Below are 26,866 nucleotides of genomic sequence, written 5' to 3' on the forward strand. Positions count from 1 at the left end.
TTGTATTTGGCATTCTTGGCACACAATTTGTGTTGTCCAGTACTGGGACTATAATTTGGGAAAATTGTACAATTTTAAGAATTTATCCTAATTGTACAATCCTCCCAAACTATAGTCTTAGTTCACTGGACCAGTAACCATCTAGTGATGTAGGCTACTGTACATTCATGACAACAGGGTAAGGACACCTCAATGGTTTTTGACCTTATATTTTGCTGGGGGGGAATAACAGATGAATACACTCTGTTCCATTCATGTTTACCGTGTGCATGGAAGTTATCACTTAATTATCTTTATAGTTTCTGGTCCAATTTCTTCAGTGTCTTTATTTTCTATGTCAATATATACGAGGGACCAAGGCATATAATATGTAGAGAAGGAAACTCGTCCTCTATTTAAAAAAAAAAAAAAAACCATAGCAAATAATTGTTTGCTGCTAAATTAATGTTCTGAATATTGAGTACAGCATCTTAAAATCTTTTTTGGGCCGCAGCCAAAACAAGCCTTAAATACAACCTTTTACATAATTATCACCTTTTTAATACAGCTGATACAGTGAACTGGTTAGCTAGCAGTTTCTTATTTACACATGCAGCAGGTCCAGAGGTACATCAACATTCATTTGGAGTCATGTTTCTGTTCACCTGTTAAATGGGAGTCCAGCATTCACTCTTCTTTCAGCTCTGTTTCAAATATCGGGCTCTTTAGCTGCTTAAACATTCCACTATGTTCACCAGCTAACTGTGTCTGTCTGCTGTTTGCTACTGCTCAGGTAGTGTACGGCGTTTTTATTTAATTTTTTTTACATCTTTACGGTAATGATAGTGGGTAATGGTGAAGCAAAATGCTAACTCTACTGGCAGGAAAACCACAACAATGAGCTGAAAGATGAGAACTGCAGTCAGGTGATAATTATCCGTGGGTTTGTCACTATATGCGTGGGATCCATTGCTAATATAAAAACATTGATTATAGCTGCTTTAAGGAGATGCAAATAAATAAGAATAAAATGCCTTTGCTGGATTGACGGATGTATAATGCTTGTATGGTGGTTTTTGCTTGCTCGTCCCACCTCGTTTCCTCTCAGGGCTGTTGTTGCTAAACCTCTGTTTGATTTTTTTATTTCAGTTTTTTTATAGTGGACAAAATTGTTTAAACGGACATAACCGATGTGGAAACCTTCTGCTCACTTGACAATTGCCTTAAATGGGCGCTTATATTTTGATACCACCCTTTCCCACAGTCCTCTAGTCCTGTGTAGTGTGGCCACGCATGACCCCCACCCCTCCCCCATTCATTTCACATTTTCAAAATCAAATATCACAATATATTTTGCCAAATACATCGATATTGCAGCGATTACTATTGGTGCTTTCACTAAATATTTACACAATGAGATTTTTGATAAATAATAATCAGTAATGTGGATACAATGAATAAGAGGGTAAACAGCTAGAACAGTCTGGTAAGTTACGAAAATGACATCACTTTACTGTAATGCAGCCTTTAAAACCAGGAAAAGACAAACGTGTCATATCACGATATTACGATATCCAAAATTTAAGACAATATTTAGTCTCATATGTCGATAGAATATCGATATATTGCCCAGCCCTAGCTTCAGTCACATTACCTGCATCAACTGAGGCTTAAAGGTCCAATGTATGGGAATTTCTCCCATCTAGCGTTGAGATCATATATCACAATCAGCTCTCTCGCACCACGCACTTCAAAGTAGGTATTACAGCTACGGTAGCCTTCACGCTTCAAAAAGCCGGTCTCTTGCTCTTATCAATATCCTTTTTCTTTTTCTGGGCGAAGAAGAAGAAGACTCCTGTTCCTGAAATTATGATTTTGAATACACTTTTGAATAATGAATGTGGTCCTCCATGTTTCCTTCTTTAATCTTGCCGGGGCTGGGAAGCTAAAATACCCATTAGCAGCATTAGCAGCACCTGTGAGTATATCATGCGACAGCGAAAATGCAAAAGGCGGAGCAGAATGTCCTGTATGTCCCTTACCGGCTAACGTATTTCATGATGGCGCATGAATATGGAGCGTCTACCCCAGTTTGTGCAAATGCAAATATAAAATTTCAAGCCAATAGGAATATTTGAAATTGATGGTGGTGGTAAATATTCATGAAAAAAGGACAAGTTGTGAACGGGCAACACCAATTTTGATAATGAACAACTAAACACGTTTCACACTGGACCTTTAACCAATGAGATTTATTTCTTCTCTGAGAGCAACTCTGAATCCCAATTGCTTTATGGGAAACAACACTGTGAAAACACTCTATAACCTTTAAAAAGTCCAATTATGTAATACTGACAGCTAGTGTGTGAAATGGTTACTGCAGTCCAGATTCAAAATACTGAAAGGAGTCGTCTCCCCTGGCCCCCTCCTCGCCAGTGTCGAAGTTCACGGGAGTTGCAAGGTTGAGAACGCTAAACCCAACGTCACAAAATGCTAATGTTAGCTTGATGCTAGTCTCGCACTGCCAGACATTAATCCACAGCGCAGCCGAGTTGACGGTACTACTACTTCCAGCCCTGTTATACAGCTAGTCTATACACAGTCAGTACATTACACATTATGGTCACATGCCAGTTTGTAAGAAAGTGGGAATCATCTTGTTGTCCAAACATAACCGTAAAGCTGGCGATGGTAACGTTAGCCACAATAACGTACCATAACGTTACGGAAATTACAAAGCGACCTGTAAAGAACACTGCTGTACAATCCAACAAGTCAGGCTATGGCGTGTTTTGCCAGTTAAATTGCACGGTTCCATTACGAGGAAGAAAAACTTTCTGACAAATGTCATGGCTCCTACGTTAACGTGTATAAGCATAGCGGCGTTAGCACCCGTCAGGATCACTTCACCAGCTGGGTTTAAATTTTTTCGCTCTGGTCTCTGGTTATGCAACGGTTTAGAAAGACGGTAATCGTTTGCTGCTTTCATAGCTGTACTAGAGCTATAGCGCACTGGGTTTGTGTTTTTTTACAGGTATATCTGGCAACCCGGCCCGGCCGTCTAAGTCTAAGTTAATACCAAAACACAGACAGACATTCCTTCACGGAACGGAAATTTCATAGGGAAAAAAATACTGGCTTTAGGATTGTTGTCAGAAAACATATTTTAACTTGGCATGTTACATTAATATCTGATGACACATTGTGATCATTTTTTGATTAAATACAGTACATATATTACATATTGCACCTTTAAGTCCCACATCGTACATCATGCCTGCTGAACGCCTGCTTGCACGTGTGCACCATCCATAAGTGAGCGGTCTGGATACTGGGCAGAGTGATTCAGCTTTCAAATTGATGGTGTCTGTGGAGAAAATGTGATGCTTCCCATTACAAGCTGTCATACAGACCTGCCCCTTTAAGAAAATTACACCCTAAATTAGAATTTGTCATTTCTACTACACTGTACAACTCATTTTTTTCATTATACATTGGCCCCATTCAGTCTCTCCTTAAGATGAACAGTAAAGTGATAAACGATGTAATCTACAAACAGATCCCGGAGCTGCCCCGTAGAGTACACTGTGATGGCCACGGATTCCAATCTGAAAGCCCTGCCTTCAATTGATTTGGATTGAGTATTCAACTTTTTTGTGTCCTCCAGAATTACTCCCTCAGTGTCATCTAATCTTTAATAATCATCAAAAATAGCTACATCACGTCATCACTTTGAGGAGTGTTCTCATTTCCAGCTTAGACAGACTGCTTTTGTTGGCATATTCTAATGTCCCACATAGGGCTGGGCAACATATCGATATTATATTGATATCAATATATAAGGCTAAATATCATCTTCAACGTTGGATATCGTAAAATGACACGCGTTTGTCTTTTCCTAGTTTTAAAGGCTGCATTACAGTAAAGTGATGTCATTTTATGAACTTACCAAAATGTTCTAGGCTAGCTTGTCTATTATTTACCTTTACCCACAGTCATATCCAAGTTATTGATGATTATTTATAAAAAAAAAAAAAATCTCATGGTTTAAATATTTCGTGAAAGCGGCAATGGTCAACCCTACAGTATCGCGGTAATATCAATATATTTGGTCAAAAATATTGTGATATTTGATTCTCCATATCGCCCCAGCTCTAGTCCCACATAGCCTACAGTATTTCTTCAGCTTAATGTGTTCATGTTAATGTTAAGAGTATCACGGTTTAGAGGCAGCCGTTTGGGCCAGATAAGTGATGTTGAGGAAAAGTCTGAGATTTCCTCCTGTCAGTGAAGTAAACGTGAGTTTAGACGTTGTGAACCCGGTTTGTTTACAGGTTATCTTCCTATGAGAGTGAGCCGCGGGAGACTATACACCTGTAGTTGTCCGAGAGCTAAGGGGCAACGGCTGTTATATGTCCTCAGTTTTTGGAGACGAGGAGCTAGCGAGTGGCTAATGTCAGGTAGTTGACTGAATCGTTTCTTTATTTTTGGCGTTGGCTACGGCCCACAGTAGGCTAGGCTGTAGGCTATTCAGGTCAGTAATAACGTCTCACTGACTGCTCATAGAGGGACGTTACAGTATATCGGAAATGTTGCCTACATTATTTCAGTATTAGGGTGGATTTTCCCTACAAACGCACCGAAACAACCATGCCTTCACGCGCTCCCAACATCACAATGAGAGAGAGAGAGAGAGAGAGAGAGAGAGAGAGAGAGAGAGAGAGAGAGAGAGAGAGAGAGAGAGAGATGTTTACATTGTGAACCAGAGCTCCGCTGAACCGCTTCTAACTGACGGCCATGCTTTAGACGCGCAGGTGAACTTCTTTCGCTACAACGCTCTTCGACCACAACTCCCCACGAGCTCGGAGCTTAACAGGTTATCACAGTCATCATGTCAAAGAAGAAGGCAGCGAAAGGCAAAGGGAGCGCCAAGAGCCCCAAGGCGTCGCCGAGAAGCGGGAGGACGGGGAAAGGTCTGGCCGCCGCTGGCGCTCCGTCCTCCGGACTGGTTTACCCCAGCAGACCGTCCATCAGCAACAGCGGGGAGTTCTACGACTTCGCCTTCAAGGTAAGCCGACAGCTCAGGCTTATTACAATGAGACATTCTGCAAGCGTGCGTTCAATCAAGCAATCAATTAGAACGTTAAACGACCACAGGTGCGAGAAAACGCCGTTCAGTTCCCACTTCTACATATCTTCTTGTTTCTTGGAAGTTTAAATTCTACTTGTTTGCAGTGTCGTTTCAAAATTGTTCTAAGAAACCGGAGTAAATGTGTGTGTTGCTGAATTTACGTTAACGTTTGAAGCAAGATAACTTGAAAGCAGCAGCATGCCCATTACTGTCTTTTCATAAAATAAAAAGGTGTGTTAGGTTTCACATTTAGTTTTTCATCTTTGGTTGAAACTGTTTTCATGGACATGTGAGACAGCCAGGTATGGAAACCCTTTTCTGCCCCCACTTTTTTTATTTTATTTTATTTATTTTTTTGCCTAGCTCCATGAAAATTTGGCATGATAAAAATAAAAGTTGCTACTCATGGTAGCTTAATGGTGCGTGTCAATAGGAGTGTGCAAAAAATCAATTTATATTGGAATCGGGATTCAAGCTCTACCATTCAAAATCGATTAGTAGATAGATAATAGAATTTCAAAAATCAATTCATATATATATATATATATATATATATATATGAATTGATTTTTGAAATTGTATGACATATATATATATTTTTTTTATTTTTTTTGGTAACACTTTACAATAAGGTACACAAAAAATAGGTAGTTAATGATTAGTTACTGTTTTTGTGTTTTTGTTAAAGTGTTACCTTTTTATAATTAATTGTATGTCTACTGCAATCACATGGGAAAAGTAACTACATTTACATACTGTGAATCTTTTTTGAATCAAAAATTGATATTTTAATGAATCGTGGGCCTAAAAATCGATATAGGATCGTGACATTTTCTGAATCGTGAGCCCCTAGTGTCCACATACGTGTCGTTTTCACCGATGGGATTGCCCTTGCTTCCCAGCATTGCACGCTAGTGAGCTTGCCACCAGTTTCTCTTCACTGACCACTGACACGGGCATAGAAAACAGTCTACACCCTCCTACAAACGCGATGGCTCCAGCCGAACGCGTCACGTGGGGCTGGCTGCTCCCGAATTTCAAAACTAGGAACTGCACATATGTATATTGGCCAACAGAACCATTAAGTTGTGCGCCACAGCTGTTTAATTGTGCAGTGCAATAATGTGAAAGAGAGAGTGTGTGTGTGTGTGTGTGTGTGTGTGTGTGTGTGTGTGGGGTGGGGGTGTATGAGCTCAATTCCCAGCAGCACGGGAGGAAGCTTTTTGTTCAGCAGGAGTAGACATATTGACAAAACATCTAGCTGCTAATACACAACACGTTCCGAAATGCACCAGCCAATTTCCCCTTTTACCAAACCAACACATTTTCCAGAACTTTAAATGTATTTTTTTTTTTATTTACTTTTTTATGGAAATCGTCAGAAATGAAAGTTATCCTTTTACTTGTTAGAACGCTAAATACCCAGACGTGAAATGGATCAAATAGCGTGTGTGCATTTCACCCAAGTGAGAAATGTATCCCATCCGTTTTTGTTTGTATAACTTACGAAATACTGTAACAATTCCAAAATTCTTTCAGTCAAATAAAAAAAAATGTATTTATGTGTTACTTTTTCAACCAAATACAGTTTGGAATGAGTCCTAGGATACGTCTTTTGGTTCTATGACCCTGATAATGTAATAACACAGGTACACAGCCTATGAAGTGAATCACGCCTCTATCCTTTTTAAAACATTGTATTTTCCTCTTAAATGAACATAAAATCAACAGTTACCACCAACAGTCATACCACTTAGCACACCTTAGCTAATGTTAGCAATTAATTGCGGTTAAACAAGGAAACGGCTATTACGTCAAATATTCGAGATTTGAAAATGATGTAATAATTGTTACAGGCCTACAACATACACACTCTGTCTCTGTAGGACTATTATAACGTTGTAATGTTGCGACCCGTAAAAAAACATTCCAAAGTGTTTGAGAATAGAGGTGATCTTTTTCAGTCTTTTAATGAACCAAAACTGCCAAATATTTTCTGGTCCCCTTGGGCTTGCATTTTTATTTTTTTACTTTATTTTATTAAACTTTTTGTCTTGGTTTACTTTCCATAGAACAAAAATCTAAATGCTTGAATTTGATGAATAATCGACAGGTGAATCAGTAATGGAAATAATGACAAGCCCTATTGGCTGTATAGCACTGGCACATGAAATATGATTAAAGTGTGAAATGGAGTTGATAAATACTAATGACAATTTGCACTGAGCACATGCAAATTTCAATTCTCATAATGTGAGTGGCAGCCTGGTATTAATTCTGCACCCTGATTAACTATTCCTACGTGACAGGCTTGCCAAAACCACTGCTCTTTGCTCAGCTTTGACTTAATAGACACAACCGTCCAGTGTCACACACATATCAAACACAATGACCTTTTATATCGCTTCACATTGCTGTTCAATTTAAATTTAGGGTTGTCTGATGGGGGGGAAAAAGGGAAACAAACAAACTCTGGGTCCCATATCTCTCTCTCTCTCTCTCTCTGTCCATCCCATTGGTCTGTACAATCTGCTCTCTCCCTCTGGAGTGAGTGTGACGCTCTGTTTCCTCTGTAGATTGGAGTTTGGGGAGTGTGTGTTGCGTTGCTTAAACTTCTGTGTATTTGTAGATTCCCAAACACAGACACAGGGTTTCATTAAAGCATCTCTGTCTGTCTGTCTGTCTGTCTCTCTGTCTCTCAGGTGATGCTGGTCGGGGATTCAGGGGTCGGAAAGACCTGTCTGCTGGTTCGCTTCAAAGATGGAGCCTTTCTTGCCGGGAGCTTCATTTCCACCGTGGGCATCGACTTCAGGGTAGGCACGCACACGCTTGGACGAAACATGTACAAAGCCCAAAATGAAGCTGTGTGAACGTTAATGTTACTTTTATTATCTCCCTTAGGAGGAAGGCAAATTGCTGCGTCAAAATCCAGACATCTCAATAAAATGCATTAAATACAACGCGTGCAAACATCAGCCTGACATGAAATGTTTTTATCACTGCTGCTCAAACCAACTGTATGCTTCGTTGGCCCCAGGCTGCAGCTCCGTGTAACTGAAAGATTGAAACGTGTACACTTTCACAAATCCTTTTGAGAGTATGGCAGACATGTTGTTGTTGTTATCCTTAAAGCTGGATTGTGCTTCTGCAGAGATGCATGTAAACGACTTACGGTTACCCATAACACCTTTCTCTGCGTAGGTTTGCACGTGACCGGCACACCTCCCAAATCTCAACAACACATACCCTGTGTTCCAATACCCATGCTACCATATTCAGTTCAGTCAGGACAGTCGTCGTTTAGAATGAATAATCCAGTTTTATTCAAGTGCATAATTACAGGAGTAGCGAAGCCGTGATTAGATCCACAAATTTTCCCCCGGGGGTCTAGACCCTCGACTCGGGACTGGAGATGCGGGACTCGTGAACAATTTTTTTTATTTTTAGTGAAACTTCTGATGAGCTGACCATAACTTATATCCTACCTCCGTAACACATATTTCTACCACCACACATGAGAGAGGACTACAAACATGTCGACCGCACCGACAGCTGCTGTGCCATTCATCAGAAGCCTTGGCTTTAACAACTTCAGACAACAAGGCCCAAACAAAGGAAGCGCAGACTTGAGACTTAACTTGGACTCTAGCTCAGAGACTTGAGACTTTACTCAGACTCTAGCTCAGAGACTTGAGACTTTACTCAGACTCTAGCTCAGAGACTTGAGACTTTACTCAGACTCTAGCTCAGAGACTTGAGACTTTACTCAGACTCTAGCTCAGAGACTTGAGACTTTACTCAGACACTTGAGACTTTACTCAGACTCTAGCTCAGAGACTTGAGACTTTACTCAGACTCTAGCTCAGAGACTTGAGACTTTTCTCAGACTCTAGCTCAGAGACTTGAGACTTTTCTCGGACTCTAGCTTAGAGACTTGAGACATTTGAGCATTTGTTCATACTGAAATGACAACTTATGGCAACAGATGAGAACGAATATCAAAGCTTGGCAGCAAGGATATGCTTGTCTCCGAGAGATCAAGCAAGATCTGCTTGGAGTACTTAGAGTGACCCCCCCCCACAGAGTAGAAGTCGCTGGAGAGAGATGAGAATGGATGAGGGAGTGAAGGGAGTCTTCCTGATTGGACTTTTGTTAAGCTCCATTCCCATGCGCTCGCTCACATGCTCTGATGCTGGTTAGAGGTTACTACTGTAGGTAGAATGCTAGTTAGCCAGGCATGCTGACATTTGCAGCTTATATTAGAGTAGATTCACTTTTAGGCTTAATAAAAAGACACTAGCATCCCGTACTTGTCTAGTTTCAGTTGCTAGGCTATGACTGCCCCCCCACACACACACACACACATGTTTCCCAACATGGTCGTGCGTCAGTCTGACAATTTATGTAAATAATGAAGCTTAAGACAGATGGAGGGAAAATACAATCTGGAGGTAGTGACTAATAACTGCTGTTTGACTTTGAACACTTCCTTTTGGCACTATACTACACTATACTGATCATAAAGAGATGAATTAAGGCTAACTGGACAACTTGGGCACTTTTTATACTCTTCATATTCTCTTCCTTTGTCTCTGTCCTATACTGTATGAAGAGGTGACTTGCAAGGTGTTTAAACCCCGCCAGCAACCCTAGCTCTTCCCTATGGGACACAACACATTTGAATTGTATTAAGCTAAATTAAAAAGGTAATTTAAAGTGAGGTTATTTATTGACGGCCTCATCCTATCATTTTTTTTTCTCCACTGCTAATGCGTAACCTATTTTCCTATTGTGCCCTGAGGGAAATTGCAGTGGCAGAACAAAATAAATAAATAAATAAATCCCAGCCTCACTTTAAGTGTCACAGCAGTGCACTAGAAGCAGTGACCCTTTCAGTCTTTTGCTGTCTTGTTGCTCCCCAAAGCAAGTTTACCATAACTGCCGAATCTGACACAGCTGGGTGGAAAGCCCTTCCCGCAGGGAGGCATTCTCGGCCCCGTTTCACCGAGGCTGTCATCCACAGCAACTTGCGGCAGAACAAGTGTAAAAAGGTTACATTCCAGGATATTAACTGTGTGAGCGCCAGTGCTGAAAACGCGGCGTTGATGCAGCCCGGCAGGATGTCTCAGGATGCGTTCATTTGACACCCGTAGCACAAACGCGAAGCACCGCGGCGTAGCGCGTGAACAGGACCACACTGTATATCACACATGCAACACAACGGCCCATTCTCATGAAAGGGTCCGTGTGATATCTTACGAAAAACGTACGCACACCAATTCGTAGGATATCCTACGAATTTAGGCGACCGCCAGGGTACGGAGCTCCGTGAGCTGTTGGTCCTATCAGAGGCCGTTGCTAGTTGAGTTTAGCCAACAAAATGGGACTTAGAGCGGGCTACAGGGCGCGGCGAGATGATGGTCCTTTTGAGGGGCCATGGCAGTTGAGTTTAGCTGACAAAAAGTGAGCGTCACACGGCGACAACAGCTGTTTAGGCACCAGAACGACTCGTTACAGCTTTAGCGCGTGACTTTTTGATATTAATGTTACATTAACAAGCCATTGCCGAATGAGTTGCTACAGGTAACGAAGATAAACTAATCTGCCTACCAGCACCTCTAAAGCTCACTAATGAACATGTTACATGTTGTTTGTTTAATCTGTACTGAATGACTAAACTGTCACTTTTTAAGCCTTGGGGCTGAGTCAGGCTAGCTGTTTACTAAGGCTCGGATCATATGCTTTTGTCCCGATTTGATTCTTTCACGATTCAATTTGTGTTGCTGTTTTTATTTATTGTGATTCTAGAGTAGTAGTAGTATTGCAATTTGATAGTGTTAAATTGAATAATACACTTCTAGAGACAATATATCATGAGACATTTCTAAAATCTCATTGTTGTAAATAGATTGCACATCGCATGTCAGCCAGCCAGTCAGTCAGTCTGACATTTACTTCATTTGTAAAGAAGAACATAGCACGTATTTCATGTATTTTCTGCATTTTCTGCTTTCGCTCGGTTTAGCTGGAAACGGATATGATCTAGCAGTACCATTTAAACAGAAAATATTCCGGTGACTCATCGTAAAAATGAAAAATATCAATTTTGGGGAAATGAAAATCATGATACATAAGATTTTCAAATATTTTTCCCCACCCCTACTGTTTACCTGTTTCAGCCTGTCTCCTATAGCTTCATATTTAGCCTGCAGATATGATGATGGTATCCATCATCATCATCATCATCATCATCATCATCATCATCATCATCATCATCATCTAGCTTTTGGCAACAAAGTAAAAAGCAGGATTAAAGTATCCTTACTTTCAAGTTCTAAAAATCGTAATATATGTTCTCAAAATAATCTAAAAACAAGAGTATGCACGCACGCACGCACGCACGCACGCACGCACACACACACACTCACACTCACACTTCTCATCTCTTTAATCTCCTGCTTTGTATTTATATTTTTGATGTCTACAGCTCTTTGTAACAGATCTGTTGGTTGAAAGCGTATTATTTTTAGAAACTTGAATATCTGAGCTTCTGAGACTGAAGGTAATAATTTAGCACGGTTAAATACGTCAGTATGCACTTTGTTTTGTGATAATAATTTTGGAGAATGATATTGGCAAAATGAGTGGAGTTAGTACTTAACTGCTAAAGGCTTGTGTAGTGGATGTTACATGCTATAATGCTATTTTTAAATAACAAGAATAAAAAGGCACTTCACTGTGTTTCGTTAGAAAGAAAAGGCAGTGGACGATCAGAGTGATCAACACGTCGGGTTTAATCATTCGTTGTCATGAGTGCCTTATGTAGAACAGATGGAACACACACACGCGCACACACACACACACACACATGACTTTGTAAAAATGTTTTTTTGACCACACATTGTCTTTTTTATAGTACGTCACCTACCTACCTTGAGAAAGACCATGTGTGATGGGAACGTTGACAAGCTGCACACAACTGAAATTCACCGCCCGGTGAATGTGGCTTATCTTCTGTGTACAATCAACCTGGCTACATTCGTTTTGTTGGGTTACAGTAAAGGGACAGTTCACCACAATATTATGTACGCAATAGGGCTGCCACCTCTTAGTCGACTAAGAGGTTGTTTTGTCTTAGTCGACTAAGATTTCTTTAGTCGATTAGTCATTTTTTATGCTTATTCATGCTTAATTACTTATTTCCAAGAAACTTCTGAGCACATTCATGGTAAACACGCCGTGCCAGTCCCACTTCAAGAGGGGTCAGCTCCGGCGTCCCGTGGTAGAAACACTTTCTCTGTGTAGCGCTTGCTGTTTTTTTTTTGCATCAACTTTAATATCGGACCATTTCTTTTAATTTGGGCCACGGTCTGACCTCTGAGGCTGCGTCTGCAACATGTTGTCACTCTACAGCTTTCTTGGCATTAGTAATTCCCACACTGTGCTCTCCAGACATATTTTCCTCTTTCCACCTCTCTAACAAGAACAACAACTTCACATTGAGTGAAAGTCCTTTGCTTTGCTTGTTTTCCTCTCTGATCACGATGTCGGTATGAACAAATATTAATTTGGGGCGTTTGGGGGAAAGAATAGAACAGGACGTCGCGGCGATTGCTTTTATTTATTTAATTTTTTTAAAATCTGAACGCAGCTTCACGTGGTACAGAGCTCATTTAAGATGATGCTCTGACGTCCCGTTTCCCTGAAGGCAGCACGGACCTGCGCCAAACAAAGCTGACAGAAGCACAGAAGAGAAGAAGAGTTATGATACCGGTCTCGTCCAGTCGCAGTGCTGTAAACTGGCAGCTTTTAATGATACAAACTTCCGAGAAACATTGACCTAAGCCAAAGCTGCGCCACATTGTGATTTCTAAAGAGAAACCAGCGTAGGATGTGCGTGTACACGGTTTTATAAATCTGAATATTTCTGTGCGTACGTCACGTTTCGTCCGTACGCCACTTCTGACACAAATTCGCCACACAGTTTTTAGAAACGAGGCCCCTGGTTGTGAGCAGTTTCACGGAGGAACTATTTTCTTTCTACCAAACTACACCCGCCAACCGTATCACCGCGCAGAAGGACGCGTAGTCATGGACGTGAGGCTTCTTTATTTTTTTCTCGATAATGCTAGTTATGTATCAGTCAGTGTATGTTAAAACGTTACTTATTCTATTAAAATAATAACTGGGGCCGGATATCTTCCAGGGTCTCCTGGATGATGCTGAGCGAATTCCTGCAATTCACTCTAGTGATATTTGAAGAGAATATTGTTATTTTTTGGCAGTGCATTTGCAACTTACAGCTGACACTGTGCTTAATTGAGGGAAAAAAAAGTCTTTTTTTAATATTTTTTCTTTTATATGGCTAATGTTCATATAGATACAATGTTACAAAGTCAACATCAACAAAAGGCTAATTTAATGCTTATGGCTGTTGGTGTAAAGTTGTAGAAAACTAATTGAATCAGGATGTACATCTAACTTTTGTCTTCCAAAGTTAAGGATGGACAGTTGTTCCTTACGTTGTTAAATGAGCTGGTCGATAGTGGTCACTGTTTGTGGGCAGCGAGAGAAGCTAAAGCTACAAAGTTCTGCCAAAAAGTTCCGACGATACAAGATCCTATCAGAGGGGGAACAAAACAAGCTTGTTATCCGTTCACACATCACTACCCAACTGTTGTACACAACTGCTGTGTAGGAAACAAACGCACCTCCATCCTCATTTGATGTTTCTCACAGTGTTGATGTGGGGTTCAAATTTAATTGCTGAAGCTTTTGTGTCCATCACGCACCTTTTTATTTAATTTTTTTTTCAGTAGCACCACTGAGCAGATACCAGGACAGAAATGCTGAAAAGAAATGTGCAGGAATGTGCTGCTTTTTAGCTATAAGTTGATATATTGTAGTATTTATTGCAGTCGGGAGTGCAGCAGCGTTTAAGAACCTGCATCTTTCACAATGTCAGGAAGTGCAGCAGTGTGACTTTTACACTTGAGATAATGAATAGGAGTCAGCACCCCGTGAAAAAAAAAAAAACCTTTGGGGGGGGGGAAAAGAGCAACCTAATTTCAGCATGCTTTTCTCCCTCTATTTATATTTCATTCAGAATGAAATGATGAGTCAGAAATCCTGTGTGTGTGTGTGTGTGTGTGTGTGTGTGTGTGTGTGTGTGTGTGTGTGTGTGTGTGTGTGTGTGTGTGTGTGTGTGTGTTACCTCTTATTTACATAGTGTAGCTTTTCTCCCTTTCACCACCTATTCACTGCTTGAAATGATGCAGCTCAGCACCAGACCGGTTAATCATTAATCAGACGGCTTCGTGTTTGTGTGTGTGTGTGTGTGTGTGTGTGTGTGTGTGTGTGTGTGTGTGTGTGTGTGTGTGTGTGTGTGTGTGTGTGTGTGTGTGTGTGTGTGTGTGTGTGTGCTCTTGTATTTAGAGTTTTTTGAGAACCTATATTAAGATTTCTAGACCTTGAAAGTAAGGACACTTTAATCCTGCTTTTTAATTTCTTGCCAAAAGTTTGATGACGATACCATCGTGATATCTGTACGCTAAATATGAACCTATAGGCAGGAGACAGGTGTGTGTGTGTGTGTGTGTGTGTGTGTGTGTGTGTGTGTGTGTGTGTGTGTGTGTGTGTGTGTGTGTGTGTGTGTGTGTGTGTGTGTGTGTGTGTGTGTGTGTGTGTGTGTCTCCTTACTTTCTCAGCTTGGCTGCCTGGCTCAGCTTCCCCTGTGATGGACCCTGCCTCTGCTTACTGATTGTGCATGAGAAGAACATCAGTTATAAATATGACTAAAAATAAAACATTCTCTAATTCAATCTGTGCTTCAGTTAAGATATTATCTAGTATGTGGAACTATTGGCATGTTATCCTATATGTAAATATCTGATTGATTGATATGCCTAATATGATTGCCTACCCAGCCCTGCACACTGCCCCTCTACCTGTCTGTTTCCTGCGCTTCCTCTCTCCTCCTCCTCGCTCCTCCTCCTGCTGCTCCTCCTCCTCCTCCTCTCTCCTCCTGCTACCCCTCTTCTCTCCTACTGCTCCTCCTCCTCCTCTTCCTCTTCTCTCCTGCTGCTCCTCCTCCTCCTCTCTCCTCCTGATGAGAGTGTATGTGTGCAACAATAGAAAATAAAAACAATTAGCTTATCAAAGCAAACATTTGGAGACAGAAACAACTCAGGTATACAGACCTAAAACTCCTAAAAACCTAAAACTGTCCTACCTCACATCACCAAATCCAAACTAGTGTTGACGAACTGACCGAAGAGCCGGTTAATTAACCCGACTCGTGTCACTGAGCCGGGAGAATCGAGTGCCATACGTCAATGAACCGACTCACTCCTGTTTTTTTCTTTTACTTAATTCGTGCCGTTACATTATATATATATATATATATATATATATATATATATATATATATATATATATATATATATATATATATATGTATATGTATATGTATATATGTGTCAATGGTTGGCCGTTGTGTAGCTGGTATTCTTCTGCTACTGTGTGTGTTGTAATCTAGCTCATTAGCGCCTCCGCTGGACTGGAGTGGTGGTGGTAGAATCAATCAGGAAATGAGCTACTAATGCCTAGACCCGAACGAGACCGAATGTAACCGTGCAACCGGCCGGCCGCTCGACTCTAATGTAATCAAGCGGTGTCTTGGTTCTCGTCAAGTTTGAGTTATTAACCGAGCCTTGTTTCTGGTCCATTTTAGAGAATTGTGTTCACGGCAATTCGCACATTATCGATGGGGAAGTACAGTACATCACATACAAATACACACATGTTATTTTGGTAGTTATGTTAAGTTAAATGTTAGAGAAGTGAATGTTGCTACGTGGTAGCTAGGCTAGGCTACTGAACGAGACCGTAAGGACCGTAACCGAGGGTACTGCATGAGTCTATATTCAAACGGGTGTCTAGGTTCTCGGCAAGTTTGACTTATCAACCGATAGCAGAAGCCTTTATTTCTCGTGCATCTTAGATGATTGTGTACATACAAATTAATAGATTACATTATTGATGGATATCACATACAAATGCACGTCATGTTATCTTAGTAGTTATGTTAAGTTAAATGTTTGTTACGTGATAGGTAGGCTGTCACCAGTAGACTGTGCACCAGACTACTGAACAAGACCGTAACCGTGCCTAATGCATGAGTCATGTAATCAAACGGGTGTCTAGGTTCTCGGCAAGTTTGAGTTATCAACCGATAGCAGAAGCCTTTATGTCTCGTGCATTTTAGAATTGTGTTATATATATATATACTACCAAGTGGAAAGTATTAGGCCTATATCACATACAAATACACGTAATGTTATCTTGATAGATATGTAAAGTTAAACGCAAAAAAAAAAAAAAATAAATAAATAAAACTTATGGACCAGCGGCCGGTTCGGCCTGAAATGGACCGGCCGTTCGGGATTGTTCCCGGTATTCCCGATGGCCAATCCGCCCCTGCTGCTGCCAGTTCTGCTGTTTACCTTTTTTTTCTTCTTCTTCTTCTTCTAGTCCGTAGAAAGAGCAAAGTCGGTTGCCTTTCCTCATTAGGCAAGGTAAGGCAGCTTTATTTATATAGCATATTTCAGCAACAAGGCTATTCAAAGTGCTTTACATAAAAACGATAAAAAAAAAATAAAAATTAAAAGTTACAGTGCAGTATAAGAAATTAAACAAAGAGCAGTTAAAAACAGTTAAACATATAAAAGCAGATAAAATAGGAGATTACTTTTACTTTCCTTTTTTTTCCCTTCCCCCCCCTTTCCTTTTCCGTCATCATATCCCCTATTGGTCCCCCTGGGACATGTGGTTTACTCTGCTTGCCACCCATCTTGGCGTGGAAAAAGTACTTTTATTTAAAAATATAGTCGTCACTATTAGGGTTGGGTACCTTTTCTGACAGAAATTAAACCCAAACAAAAATAAAACCCCTCCCTCTCTCCTCCCAAACCCGTCTCTACAACCTATTAAATTGAATAATTATTTAACTTTTATTCTTGTATTTGTATATTATTATATTTTAGCCTGTTTTATTTTCATCATGACAGTTTTTAACTGCTCTTTAATGTTTCATGTAAAGAATTGCCTTGTTGCTGAAAGGTGCTGTAGAAATAAAGTTGCCTTACAACCTCAGCCTGTCAGTCAGTCCCCAGGGCATAGAAACCACCGTTGTGCCTGCTCGTCTCCGAGGAAGTGTAACGTCAACAGCACCGCGACCGCTTTTGGCTCGCCATTAATATCATCTGAAGTTTTTAAAAACTGTAACCACTTGAAACCCCTTTATTGGCATCGGCGTGACTCACTGGGACTTTAACAAAACTACAGAGCCGACGTAGTTTACTCGAGTTTACTCCGTCCGCACCTCTGCGGTGGTGTGTCGGACCTCTGCTCTCAGTCAACATGCAGAGAGGACAGATAAGCTTGCGCTTACTCTCAGGTACCGACATCAGGCACCGTTTGATTTTACGTGAACCAAGACTCTGTAATACCGACGTGATTCGGTCGGTACCGGTAAAAGTACCGGGTTCGGTACCCGACCCTAGTCACTATAAGTCTTAGTTTCTTTCTTTGGAAAAACTTTGCAAAAACCCTTTTGGTTGAAATTCACACTTTTGTGATTAGATTTTGATTGGTGATCTCATGTCAACCAGTTGAAATTCACACTTTGTTGTAATTGGTGATCTGATCTCAACCCAAAACCCTGTTGATTTGAAATTCACACTTTGTTGTAATTGGTGATCTTATTTCATTTAAACCTTAAATTGGCGCCACCTCTGTTTCAGGAGAAGACTGCAACTAGTGTCGCGAGTAGAAAGCGTTACGGCGCTCCCATGACGTCACACTGGCGCTCGACAGGTCGGCTGCGGCGAGTGTACCCCACGTTTAAAAGAAACTGTAAACATTTCTCCTAGACTACTCGCCAAAATAGTTTGCTAAGAAATCAGAGACATGGCAGTCTGCCTCTTTTATGCATTTTTTTTTTTTTTGTGCCCATGGTTCGATTTGAAGAGAAATATGCTTATGGCACAAACCTGAAAGAGGTTGGATTTCCTTTGGAGCAAATAGAGCTAAAGCTTTGAGATTTTGTGATGATGGCGAAAGGCGTAATAAAGAAATCACTTTGAACATGTTTACCCTCTCCGGTAAAGACAAAGAGGAAAAACCACTTGGTGACAGGCTGCTCTGGAAATGATCAGAAAACGTCACATTCCTTCGGAACTTTCTCACCGAAATTGTTGTTGTTCTGAAAATGTTGCGGCATGGAAAGGCAATGATTAATTTGAAAGTCTGCAAGTTTAGTTTCCTATAGTTTATGATGAGATTCATGAGATTTGAGAGGCAGCGAATTCAGTCGCCCGTTGTCATCATCCAAACTGTTCCCCGTAGCTCCTCGATTAGTCTGGCTGCCGGCCACAGTAGATTCTCAGTGGATGTTTTCAAGACTAAAATGTTGCAGTGAACATTGAAGCCTGTGAGATTTGCTCTTGCTTTACACGACTTGGAAGCAACAGTGTTCGTGGGAAATGTGTCAGTTTTAGAGCTGGCAATGCTACTGGTGTGAGATAGAAGGACCTTGTCCTGGCAATGGGCTCACTAATTAAATCATTGGGTTAGATTTTCTTTAAATTATATATTTAGCACATGCACTTTGCTTGGATAACTACCCCCTCCCACTGCCACTCCAAGATGTGCAGACTGAATTGTGTGTCCGTCAAAGCCCCTGTGCCTGCGTGTGCATCATTTCTATAGTTTTTTTTTTATCAGGCCCCCAGGAACAGCACTCAGCCTTTCCGTCAATGGTTTCCAGTGGCCACTAAAATGCAGTATTGCAATGAAATTACTCACATGTCCATGGATCCATGGAGTAAAGCGATCTGAAAACCTGTGTCATCACCACTATGTAAAGTCTATGGGCCAGCGGGAGAAACACTGCATATTCAGTGGCCCCCCGCATAGCACTGAAGTAAACCCGAAAGCTTAGAAACTTTTTTTTGTTTTTGTCGTATGTGCCACTGAGCAACTCTCATAGGAATTGAACGGGGCTCCGCCTGGAACGCTGTATCCAGGTCTTATATTACATCCACGATTGATGATTGACCTACAAGTGTGATGATAGACAGACTGTAATCAGCCAGCAGAAGGACTGATGATGATGATTGCAGTCCCTCAGTGGCTCTTCAGGCTCCCAGGCATCGTCCCATCGATCCTGGAACGTTTTTTTTTTTCTTCTTACTGTAGTGGCTGTGAATCATAATTCCCCTGGTAAAGACTGAAGCTATGCTAACACTGCAGGCAACTCTAATGATTTCTTCTAAAATATCCTTATGCTTGACTGTCCCCTTTGTAATTCACTGACCACACTGGACAACATTGGTTGTCATAGTAACAATGTACAGGTAACCAGGGACGTCACTAGGATTGAAAGACGGGGGTTGAGATTTTGAGTAATGATTACTGTATATACTGTATGTAGGATTGCTTTCATTTTATTTTCACGTGTGTATCTGTATCGGCATGTGCTCATTTTAACCTAACATTTAGGCAACATCTACATATTTATTTAATTTATCACAGCCAATGAATGAATAAAGTTAAATTGGTTAGAATATAGCTAGCATATATAATGAAATAATTTAGTTTAGGCTGAAATATCTTCCAATGTCCATCTCATGTGCTCCATGAATTGAAGGATACACCGGTACAATAGCATTAACAGGGACCCTAGACATTTAGTTTTCAGTGACAACAACATTCTATGGGGATTGATATTGTTTTAGAATAGGCCCACTATATAGATAGGCTATATTATTGGCAATGAATAAAAAGTTGTGATTAGCTTGCTAAGTTAACCATTTCTTGTAGTACCCTCGTTCACTCTAGCTAGACTTTAGTTTTCCATAGCAAACCAAAATATCGCCTTATCGTCTTTTACCTCAAGAAAACGTAGCTAAAGGTGAGCAGGTCATTAAAAACACACATATCCCACTAGGTGCATTAGCGTGTGTATCGGTGTGTGTGTTTGGGGTGTGGGGTGGGGGTGCATAGTGAGTTCAGCCCAAAGAGTAGCGACGAGACAAGATGAATCCCCCAGTTACGCACAACGCTCTGAAAGCTGCCAGTTCACACCAATGCAACGAGACGGTGCGGTGCATCATCTTGATAACGACTCCCTGTACTTGTGTCTAACTTCTGACTTTTCGGCTATTTTTCTGTACCAGGATATATATCATTTGCGTCGAATTGCTATTGTTGTTCTTATTATTATTTAGGGGGGCTTAGGAACATTTTGGGGTAGCTTCAGCCCCCCTAAAATAGGCCTAACACGTCGTTACTGCAGGTAACACCAAAGGCAATATGAAGAGAGTCCATTGTAGTCCACATTTTGCGTGCACTGGCACAGACACTCGCACACAGACGTTCACACACAGTGGAAATGCTCTTCTGTCATCAGCTCCGTATTGTTGACTTGGCTTATTTGTTAGTGTGGGATGAATCATTGACATCTTCAGGGCCACACTGTACATCCATGTTTTACGTAAGCGTATTGTTGGCATTTGGAACAGTTGTCTATGACCTGCTTTAACCAGGATCTACTCACACAGCACTTCTGGCATAAGGACGCCTATGACTTTTGGCGCTTACCCACTGCTAGCACCAGCTCAACGTAATAGAAATAACCTAACGCGTATACTGCAGTTCCATATAGTAGTGGCGTAGAGCTGTACCGATGCCAGCAGGGCTGTCAGTTGAAGTGGATTTGGCTGTTTTTTTTTAAGATAATTTTTTGGGCATTTTCGCCTTTTAATGGATAGGAAAGCAACGAAAGAGGGAGAGAGAGGGGGGAAGACATGAAGGAAATCGTCTCAGGTCGGACTCAAACCCTGGACCTTCTGCATCGAGGCATAAACCTCTGTATACGTGTGCCCACTCTACCAACTGAGCTATCCTGGCCACACTGTTCATTCTTTTTTGTTTCAGGTGTTCAGTATCAAGCAAGGCTTTATTGAACTGCTAGATTTTTGAACAGGGAATGTTTATGTATTAAAGTAACAATCCAAGTTAGCCCCCCCGAGCTAATGCAAGCTAACCACTGTAACCAAGTGTAATAAAATAAAAACACAGAGCCTATAATCTGAACCAGCGTGAACCAGAACGGTCCACACACTTTTATTAACTCTCTTATTGACAACAGCAGCGCATAGCGCTACAGCTTCACTTCCTCCGTTTTTACACTTCTCCCGCCACTGGCGACTATTATGTTTTAAGAAGAATTGCTTTCCAGTGTTGTCAGCTAGCGGAGAGTGTAGCGTTAGTCAGAGCTAACGCAAGCAAAACGTCAGCAAATTGGTAAAACTTTACACCGGAAAATGCCACCAGTAAAACTGTGGTGTGTACAGTATGCAAGGCTTCGGTTTCGAGGGGTGCCACTAGTGTTGCCAATTTCAGTTTCTGTTGCACTACTGTTTTATAGTTTTACTACTAATTGTAAATGTATGGCTGCAATTTAGCAATTTCTTTCAATAAATTGCTATTTATTCCTAGTAATCATTAAGAGCCGGGGATCAAACCAGCAACGCTGCATGTACTGTATATAATGAAGTACACAGTGGGCAAATGTTAGGGGTAGACAATCTGAGGAAAAGATCTAACTGATTTTCTTATATTTTAGTAACTTTTTACAAATTAAACTACATACTACTACATAGTGTTAAACAAGATGATTGTACCAATCATAATCACAAGCTCATTGTTTTTATATTATAAGAATCAGATAAAATAGTGCTGTATTTGAGGACGTCCCAGGGTCCTTTTTGTTTCATAATCAGTCAGAGGAACCACCATAGGTTTCTATAGAAAGAAAGGCCAATTTAGCTTACATTTATCAAGATCTTACATTAGTATGATGTGTGATGGAAGTTGGCGAACTGTTAAATGCTGGTAGAAGTTGGCAAGTTTTTTAAATTTTTTTTATCTATCATCATTTCCCTTCAGTTGAACTTGACACAAATGACGAAAAATAAGAGCAAATGACAATCAAACTTCACTTCACCAATCCTAAGAATACAGGATGGATCATTAGCATCATCAGGCTGTCAAAGGCTTCCCGTCTGTCTGCACCATTGTCTCTTGCTGCTCTTCTTCCACGGTGTCGGCTACAAAATAAAGCCGTGTGCAGATGCACTTCAGTATTCATGAATAAGCAAAATGATGAAACACACTCATGCTAATAAGCCGCCACGGGACAAACAACACCAGGAACAGTTAACAAAGTTAAAGTTACATTTTCTCTGCTCTTACATAACCGATCATTCCTCCTCCCTTTATTCCTATTATCCTCTCTGCTGTAAGGTTTCATTTACATTTATTTTTGAGCTTGGTAAAAAGTGCTCTTATTATGTAACATGATCCAGGTTTGTAAGCAGTGACGGTCCAGTAGACCTGAAGACCTGTCGGCGGATATACAGTTGACTAAAGCACTTACAGAGGAAGGGGGAGGCGTGTTGGTCTGCTTGGTTTTTTCTTTTTTTTTTTTTTTTTTTTCGTTTTGCATCACGCGACTCCTCAAGTGCTTGTTGGGTTCCCAGGAAACGGTTGTTATGGGCCAGTAACCACGACAACGGTGCAAAGCAACCGACGTGTGGAAACCGTGCCTACTAGAAGCCTCTCGCTTTGCCTGGCAGATGGCTTTTAGGCTTCTTTTTTTTCCCCCCGAGCTTCGGGGTTGACCCGAGGTCCTCAGCACGGGTACGGGGAAGGTTTAGTTGTTGAGTTGTACACAGAGCAACCCGTGGCCAAAATCTGCATTTGATGACACATTTACCAGATGGGTTTTAAGACCACTCAGGGCATTGCTTTGCTTCACACTCTCACAGTTCAACGCGCTCAGAATGGGGAGCGTTGCAGTTCAATCGCAGTCCTCTGCTGAAGGCCACAAAACCACTCCACCGGAAGTGGTGATCTGTGCACCACGCAAGATTTCACACAGAGACCGATTTCTTTCTGTGACAACAATACAAGTTGCACATGGTGAGAAGTTTAAGGCTAATTGTGATATAGTAGATATTTTTAAACGTGATCTTTTTACGCCAAAAATATAATAAGATAAGGTTGTTTTAGTACTTCCTCACTCAATTATTGAATAAAAGAAAATACTGAAACTTTGTTTAATACTTTTCCCGTTTGAACCTTTTTCTTCATTCAGAACACAAGACAAAATAAGAGTTTTCCTGCTAAACATAATGTGCAAAATAATAATTTCTCTCGATTACTGTGCATTTGTGATCGTAAGAAGTCAAATCGTAATCGCGATTAGAATTCAGTCAGTTGCATAGCCCTATTAGGAAGGCTTTGAAGCTGCATTTAGACAACCATGCGGTGAGATATTATTTACATTACACATATTTAAACATATGGAAACTGTAAAGGGAAAGATGTAAAGATGTTCAAAATGTTGATTTTTGCAGAGTGTGTGGGAAGTTTCCACACCTATTTACGCGTTGAGATGACAAAGATAAACTTTAGCATTCATTCATGAGTTGTGTTTGTGTCCACCTGAAGAATTTTAAGTGCACCATTCATTAGGGGTGGGGGAAAAAATCGATACAGCATAGTATCGCGATATTTTTCGTGGCAATACTGTATCGATACACAGACGCCAAGTATCGATCTTTTATGATATATGTGTTGGTCAGTTTGTCTGCTTGACAATCACATTTTGCACCAATAAAACTGAAGTGTGATGAACAAACAGAGAAATGTATATTTTTAGATACAACAGATGTTGACAAAATTGTCCTTTTGGGACATCATTTGAAATTGGGAAAAATCTGAAGTTGTAAAAAAGGTAAAATATTGCAATATATCGCAGAATTTTGCAATATCTTTAAAATCGCAATAATATCGTATCGGGACATAAGTATCGGGATGAGATCGTATCGTGAGGCCTCTGGTGATTCCCACCCCTACCATTCATGCTTCTATTGGCTCTGCGTTAGTTCTCCACAAACTCCTGAGGGAAATATCTGTATCTTTAGCTGCTAAGTGCTTCACTATGTTTACTGGCTTGGCATATATTTTGTCTTGTCTGTTGTTGCAAGTAGCATACAATGAGGTTACCAGAGCTTTTTAAATTGAAAAATAAATTGCCTACTGCTGCTGGATATGAGGTTGGTGAAAGCAGTGAGACTGAAGCAAAACACTGGGTCATGAAACCAAAACAATGAGATTGTAAAATGCCCAAAAATAATCCTTAGTATTAAAGGGGCAGTTCAACCCCAAATCAAAAAATGTAACTATCGTGGCTAATCTTACCTGTAGGGCTATTTATCAATCTAGATTGTTTTGGTGTGGGTTGCCCGTCGGAAATATCACCCTTAGATAAGTCTGCCTTCTCTCTATAATGGAGCTAGATGGCACTCTGCTTTTGGTGCCCAAAGTGCCAAATTAGTTTGTGTGTTTCTTTTAACACAAATCGCAAGACTACAACTAGATTTAAAAAAATAATTATTTATTCAAACAAGCAAGCATGCTACCGCTAGCCTTAGCTGGTAACTTAAGGCAGTCCCTCCAGAAAAACGCGATTATGCTATCGCATAATTCAATGCATAATCAGCCAACGTCCGCATACTTATGCGGGGGCTGCATTCTTTCACAATCTTTTCAGATTTCCACACAAAATATGCGGGGCTTGCATGATTTCATAATCCCCACATTTTCGTTGCAAAAAGTCACATATATCTTAGCAGAAAGTTGAAAAATGTTGCGTTTACTTTACACAAGAGCAGCCAGTTTCCCCTGTTGCCATGGGAACGTTATGAAGTGACGTAATTACGCGACATGAACATCATCGAAAAGTTTGGGGAATCACTTTTTTTTCTCTTTTTCATCAAACCGCAGTTTTTGCAAGTTCCCGCAATTTGTGCAAGTTTCCGCAATTTGTGCAAGTTCCCGCATATTCCATCGCATTTTTTAAGAAAACGTGCCGCATAATCAAGGATTTTTGCCCGCAACAATCCCAAAAACACTCACATTTTCCTGGAAGGACTGTTAAGGGAAAGTTTGCAGAAGCTTCACAAGGGTTGAAAATCGACGTTTAGCTTTGTGCGGCGCCATAGCAACCATATGCTACACTGGCTTTAGCAGTTTGCTGCTTCCTGTTTGGTGCTGGAGGGAGCGCACCCATTGGTTCTTGACAATGTTCACATGATTTAACTTCACTACGAAGGCTTAAAACTTACGATAATATCAAACACGCTGATTTTGTGGGAACGTCAAGACAGGAAAATCCAACAACAGGGATCCAAACTGGTACCTGGCAGTCCTTCATGTGCCTTATGATCTTTGATCAAGTTGCTCAAATTTGTTTAAAAAAAAAGCATGCAGGTGAAAATATATCAGAACGAATAGCTGTCCAATTTAACAACGCTGCGAGTGTGCAGTATTGTTTGCCACATGCTCTGCTTAAAGATGACAGACGATATTCCCGTATGTGTTTGAGTGCATTATTGAAAGATGGATGGACGGAGAAGGGTTGTTAACAAACTTGTTTATTTAAAACCGTGCGAGGAAAGAATTTGTCTCAGTCTGTAATTTGTCACATTTATGGGGAATAACAACACAGCTGTATTCACTTCTGTCCTCCCCATCTGGGTTGATCTCATCTGAATTTGCCGCTTCGGCTCACCAGTGTACAGCTTCACACTACAGTTCTTTCATTTGGTTTCAACAAATTCGTTTCACAGACTTAACACTTTCAGAATATTTGGGGAAGTGGTAACCAAGGCATTCAAGGGGCATGAGTGGCAAATTGTATCACATTTCCTCCCATTCAAAACAAAGAAATACCCCAATATCAGTCCAGAGAGAAGTTCAGTTATCTTTTAAATGGGAAACAAGATCTTTTAAAGGTCCCATGGCATGGTGCTCTTTGGATGCTTTTATATAGGCCTTAGTCGTCCCCTAATACTGTATCTGAAGTCTCTTTTATATAGACCTTAGTGGTCCCCTAATACTGTATCTGAAGTCTCTTTTATATAGACCTTAGTGGTCCCCTAATACTGTATCTGAAGTCTCTTTTATATAGACCTTAGTGGTCCCCTAATACTGTATCTGAAGTCTCTTTTATATAGACCTTAGTGGTCCCCTAATACTGTATCTGAAGTCTCCCGAAATTCAGTCTTGGTGCAGAATTACAGCCACTAGAGCCAGTCCCACAATGAGCTTTCCTTAGTATGTGCCATTTCTGTGACTGTAACTATTGAGGAGGAGAGAGGGGGGGGGGCAAGGTGGAGGGTGGGGGTGTGGCCTTGACCAACTGCCACTTTGCTTGTTTGAAAGCCATGATGTCTCTCTCTCTCTCATGGGTGGGCCAAATTCTCTGGGCGGGCAAAGCAGAGAAAGGGGAGGTAACCTTGTTCCTTATGACCTCATAAGGAGAAGATTCCAGATCGGCCCATCTGAGCTTTTATTTTCTCAAAGGCAGAGCAGGATACCCAGGGCTCGGTTTACATCTATCACCATTTCTAGCCACTGGGGGACCATAGGCAGGCTGGGGGAACGCATATTAATGTTAAAAAACCTCATAACATGACATTTTCATGCCATGGGACCTTTTAAGATTATTTTTTGGCAGCTTTGTTTTTATTTGTCAGTCTCACAGCAGGGGCTGGAAATGGAGGCAGAGAGAGGGGCATGACTGAACGCAATAAAAGTCCAAAAGGCTATCAAACCCTGGAC

At 40.9% G+C, this 26,866-nt stretch overlaps 1 protein-coding gene across 3 annotated transcripts in view; it reads left to right on the forward strand.

The window, feature by feature from the left end:
• Positions 1-4,733: 4,733 nt before the first annotated feature.
• rab26 (RAB26, member RAS oncogene family) overlaps positions 4,734-26,866 on the forward strand; it is a 122,989-nt gene continuing 100,856 nt past the window's right edge. For all 3 annotated transcript variants that reach the window (XR_003691362.1, XR_003691363.1, XM_028568437.1), the window contains exons 1-2: positions 4,734-5,047; positions 7,813-7,923. Coding sequence is in view for 1 of the 3 variants with exons in the window: in XM_028568437.1 (XP_028424238.1) it covers positions 4,871-5,047; positions 7,813-7,923 (288 nt within the window). In the remaining 2 variants the exon portion in view is untranslated. The remainder of the gene's footprint in view (positions 5,048-7,812; positions 7,924-26,866) is intronic.

This window comes from Perca flavescens, chromosome 21 (assembly GCF_004354835.1).
Source record: "Perca flavescens isolate YP-PL-M2 chromosome 21, PFLA_1.0, whole genome shotgun sequence".
In the NCBI taxonomy this organism is placed as follows: Eukaryota; Metazoa; Chordata; class Actinopteri; order Perciformes; family Percidae; genus Perca; species Perca flavescens.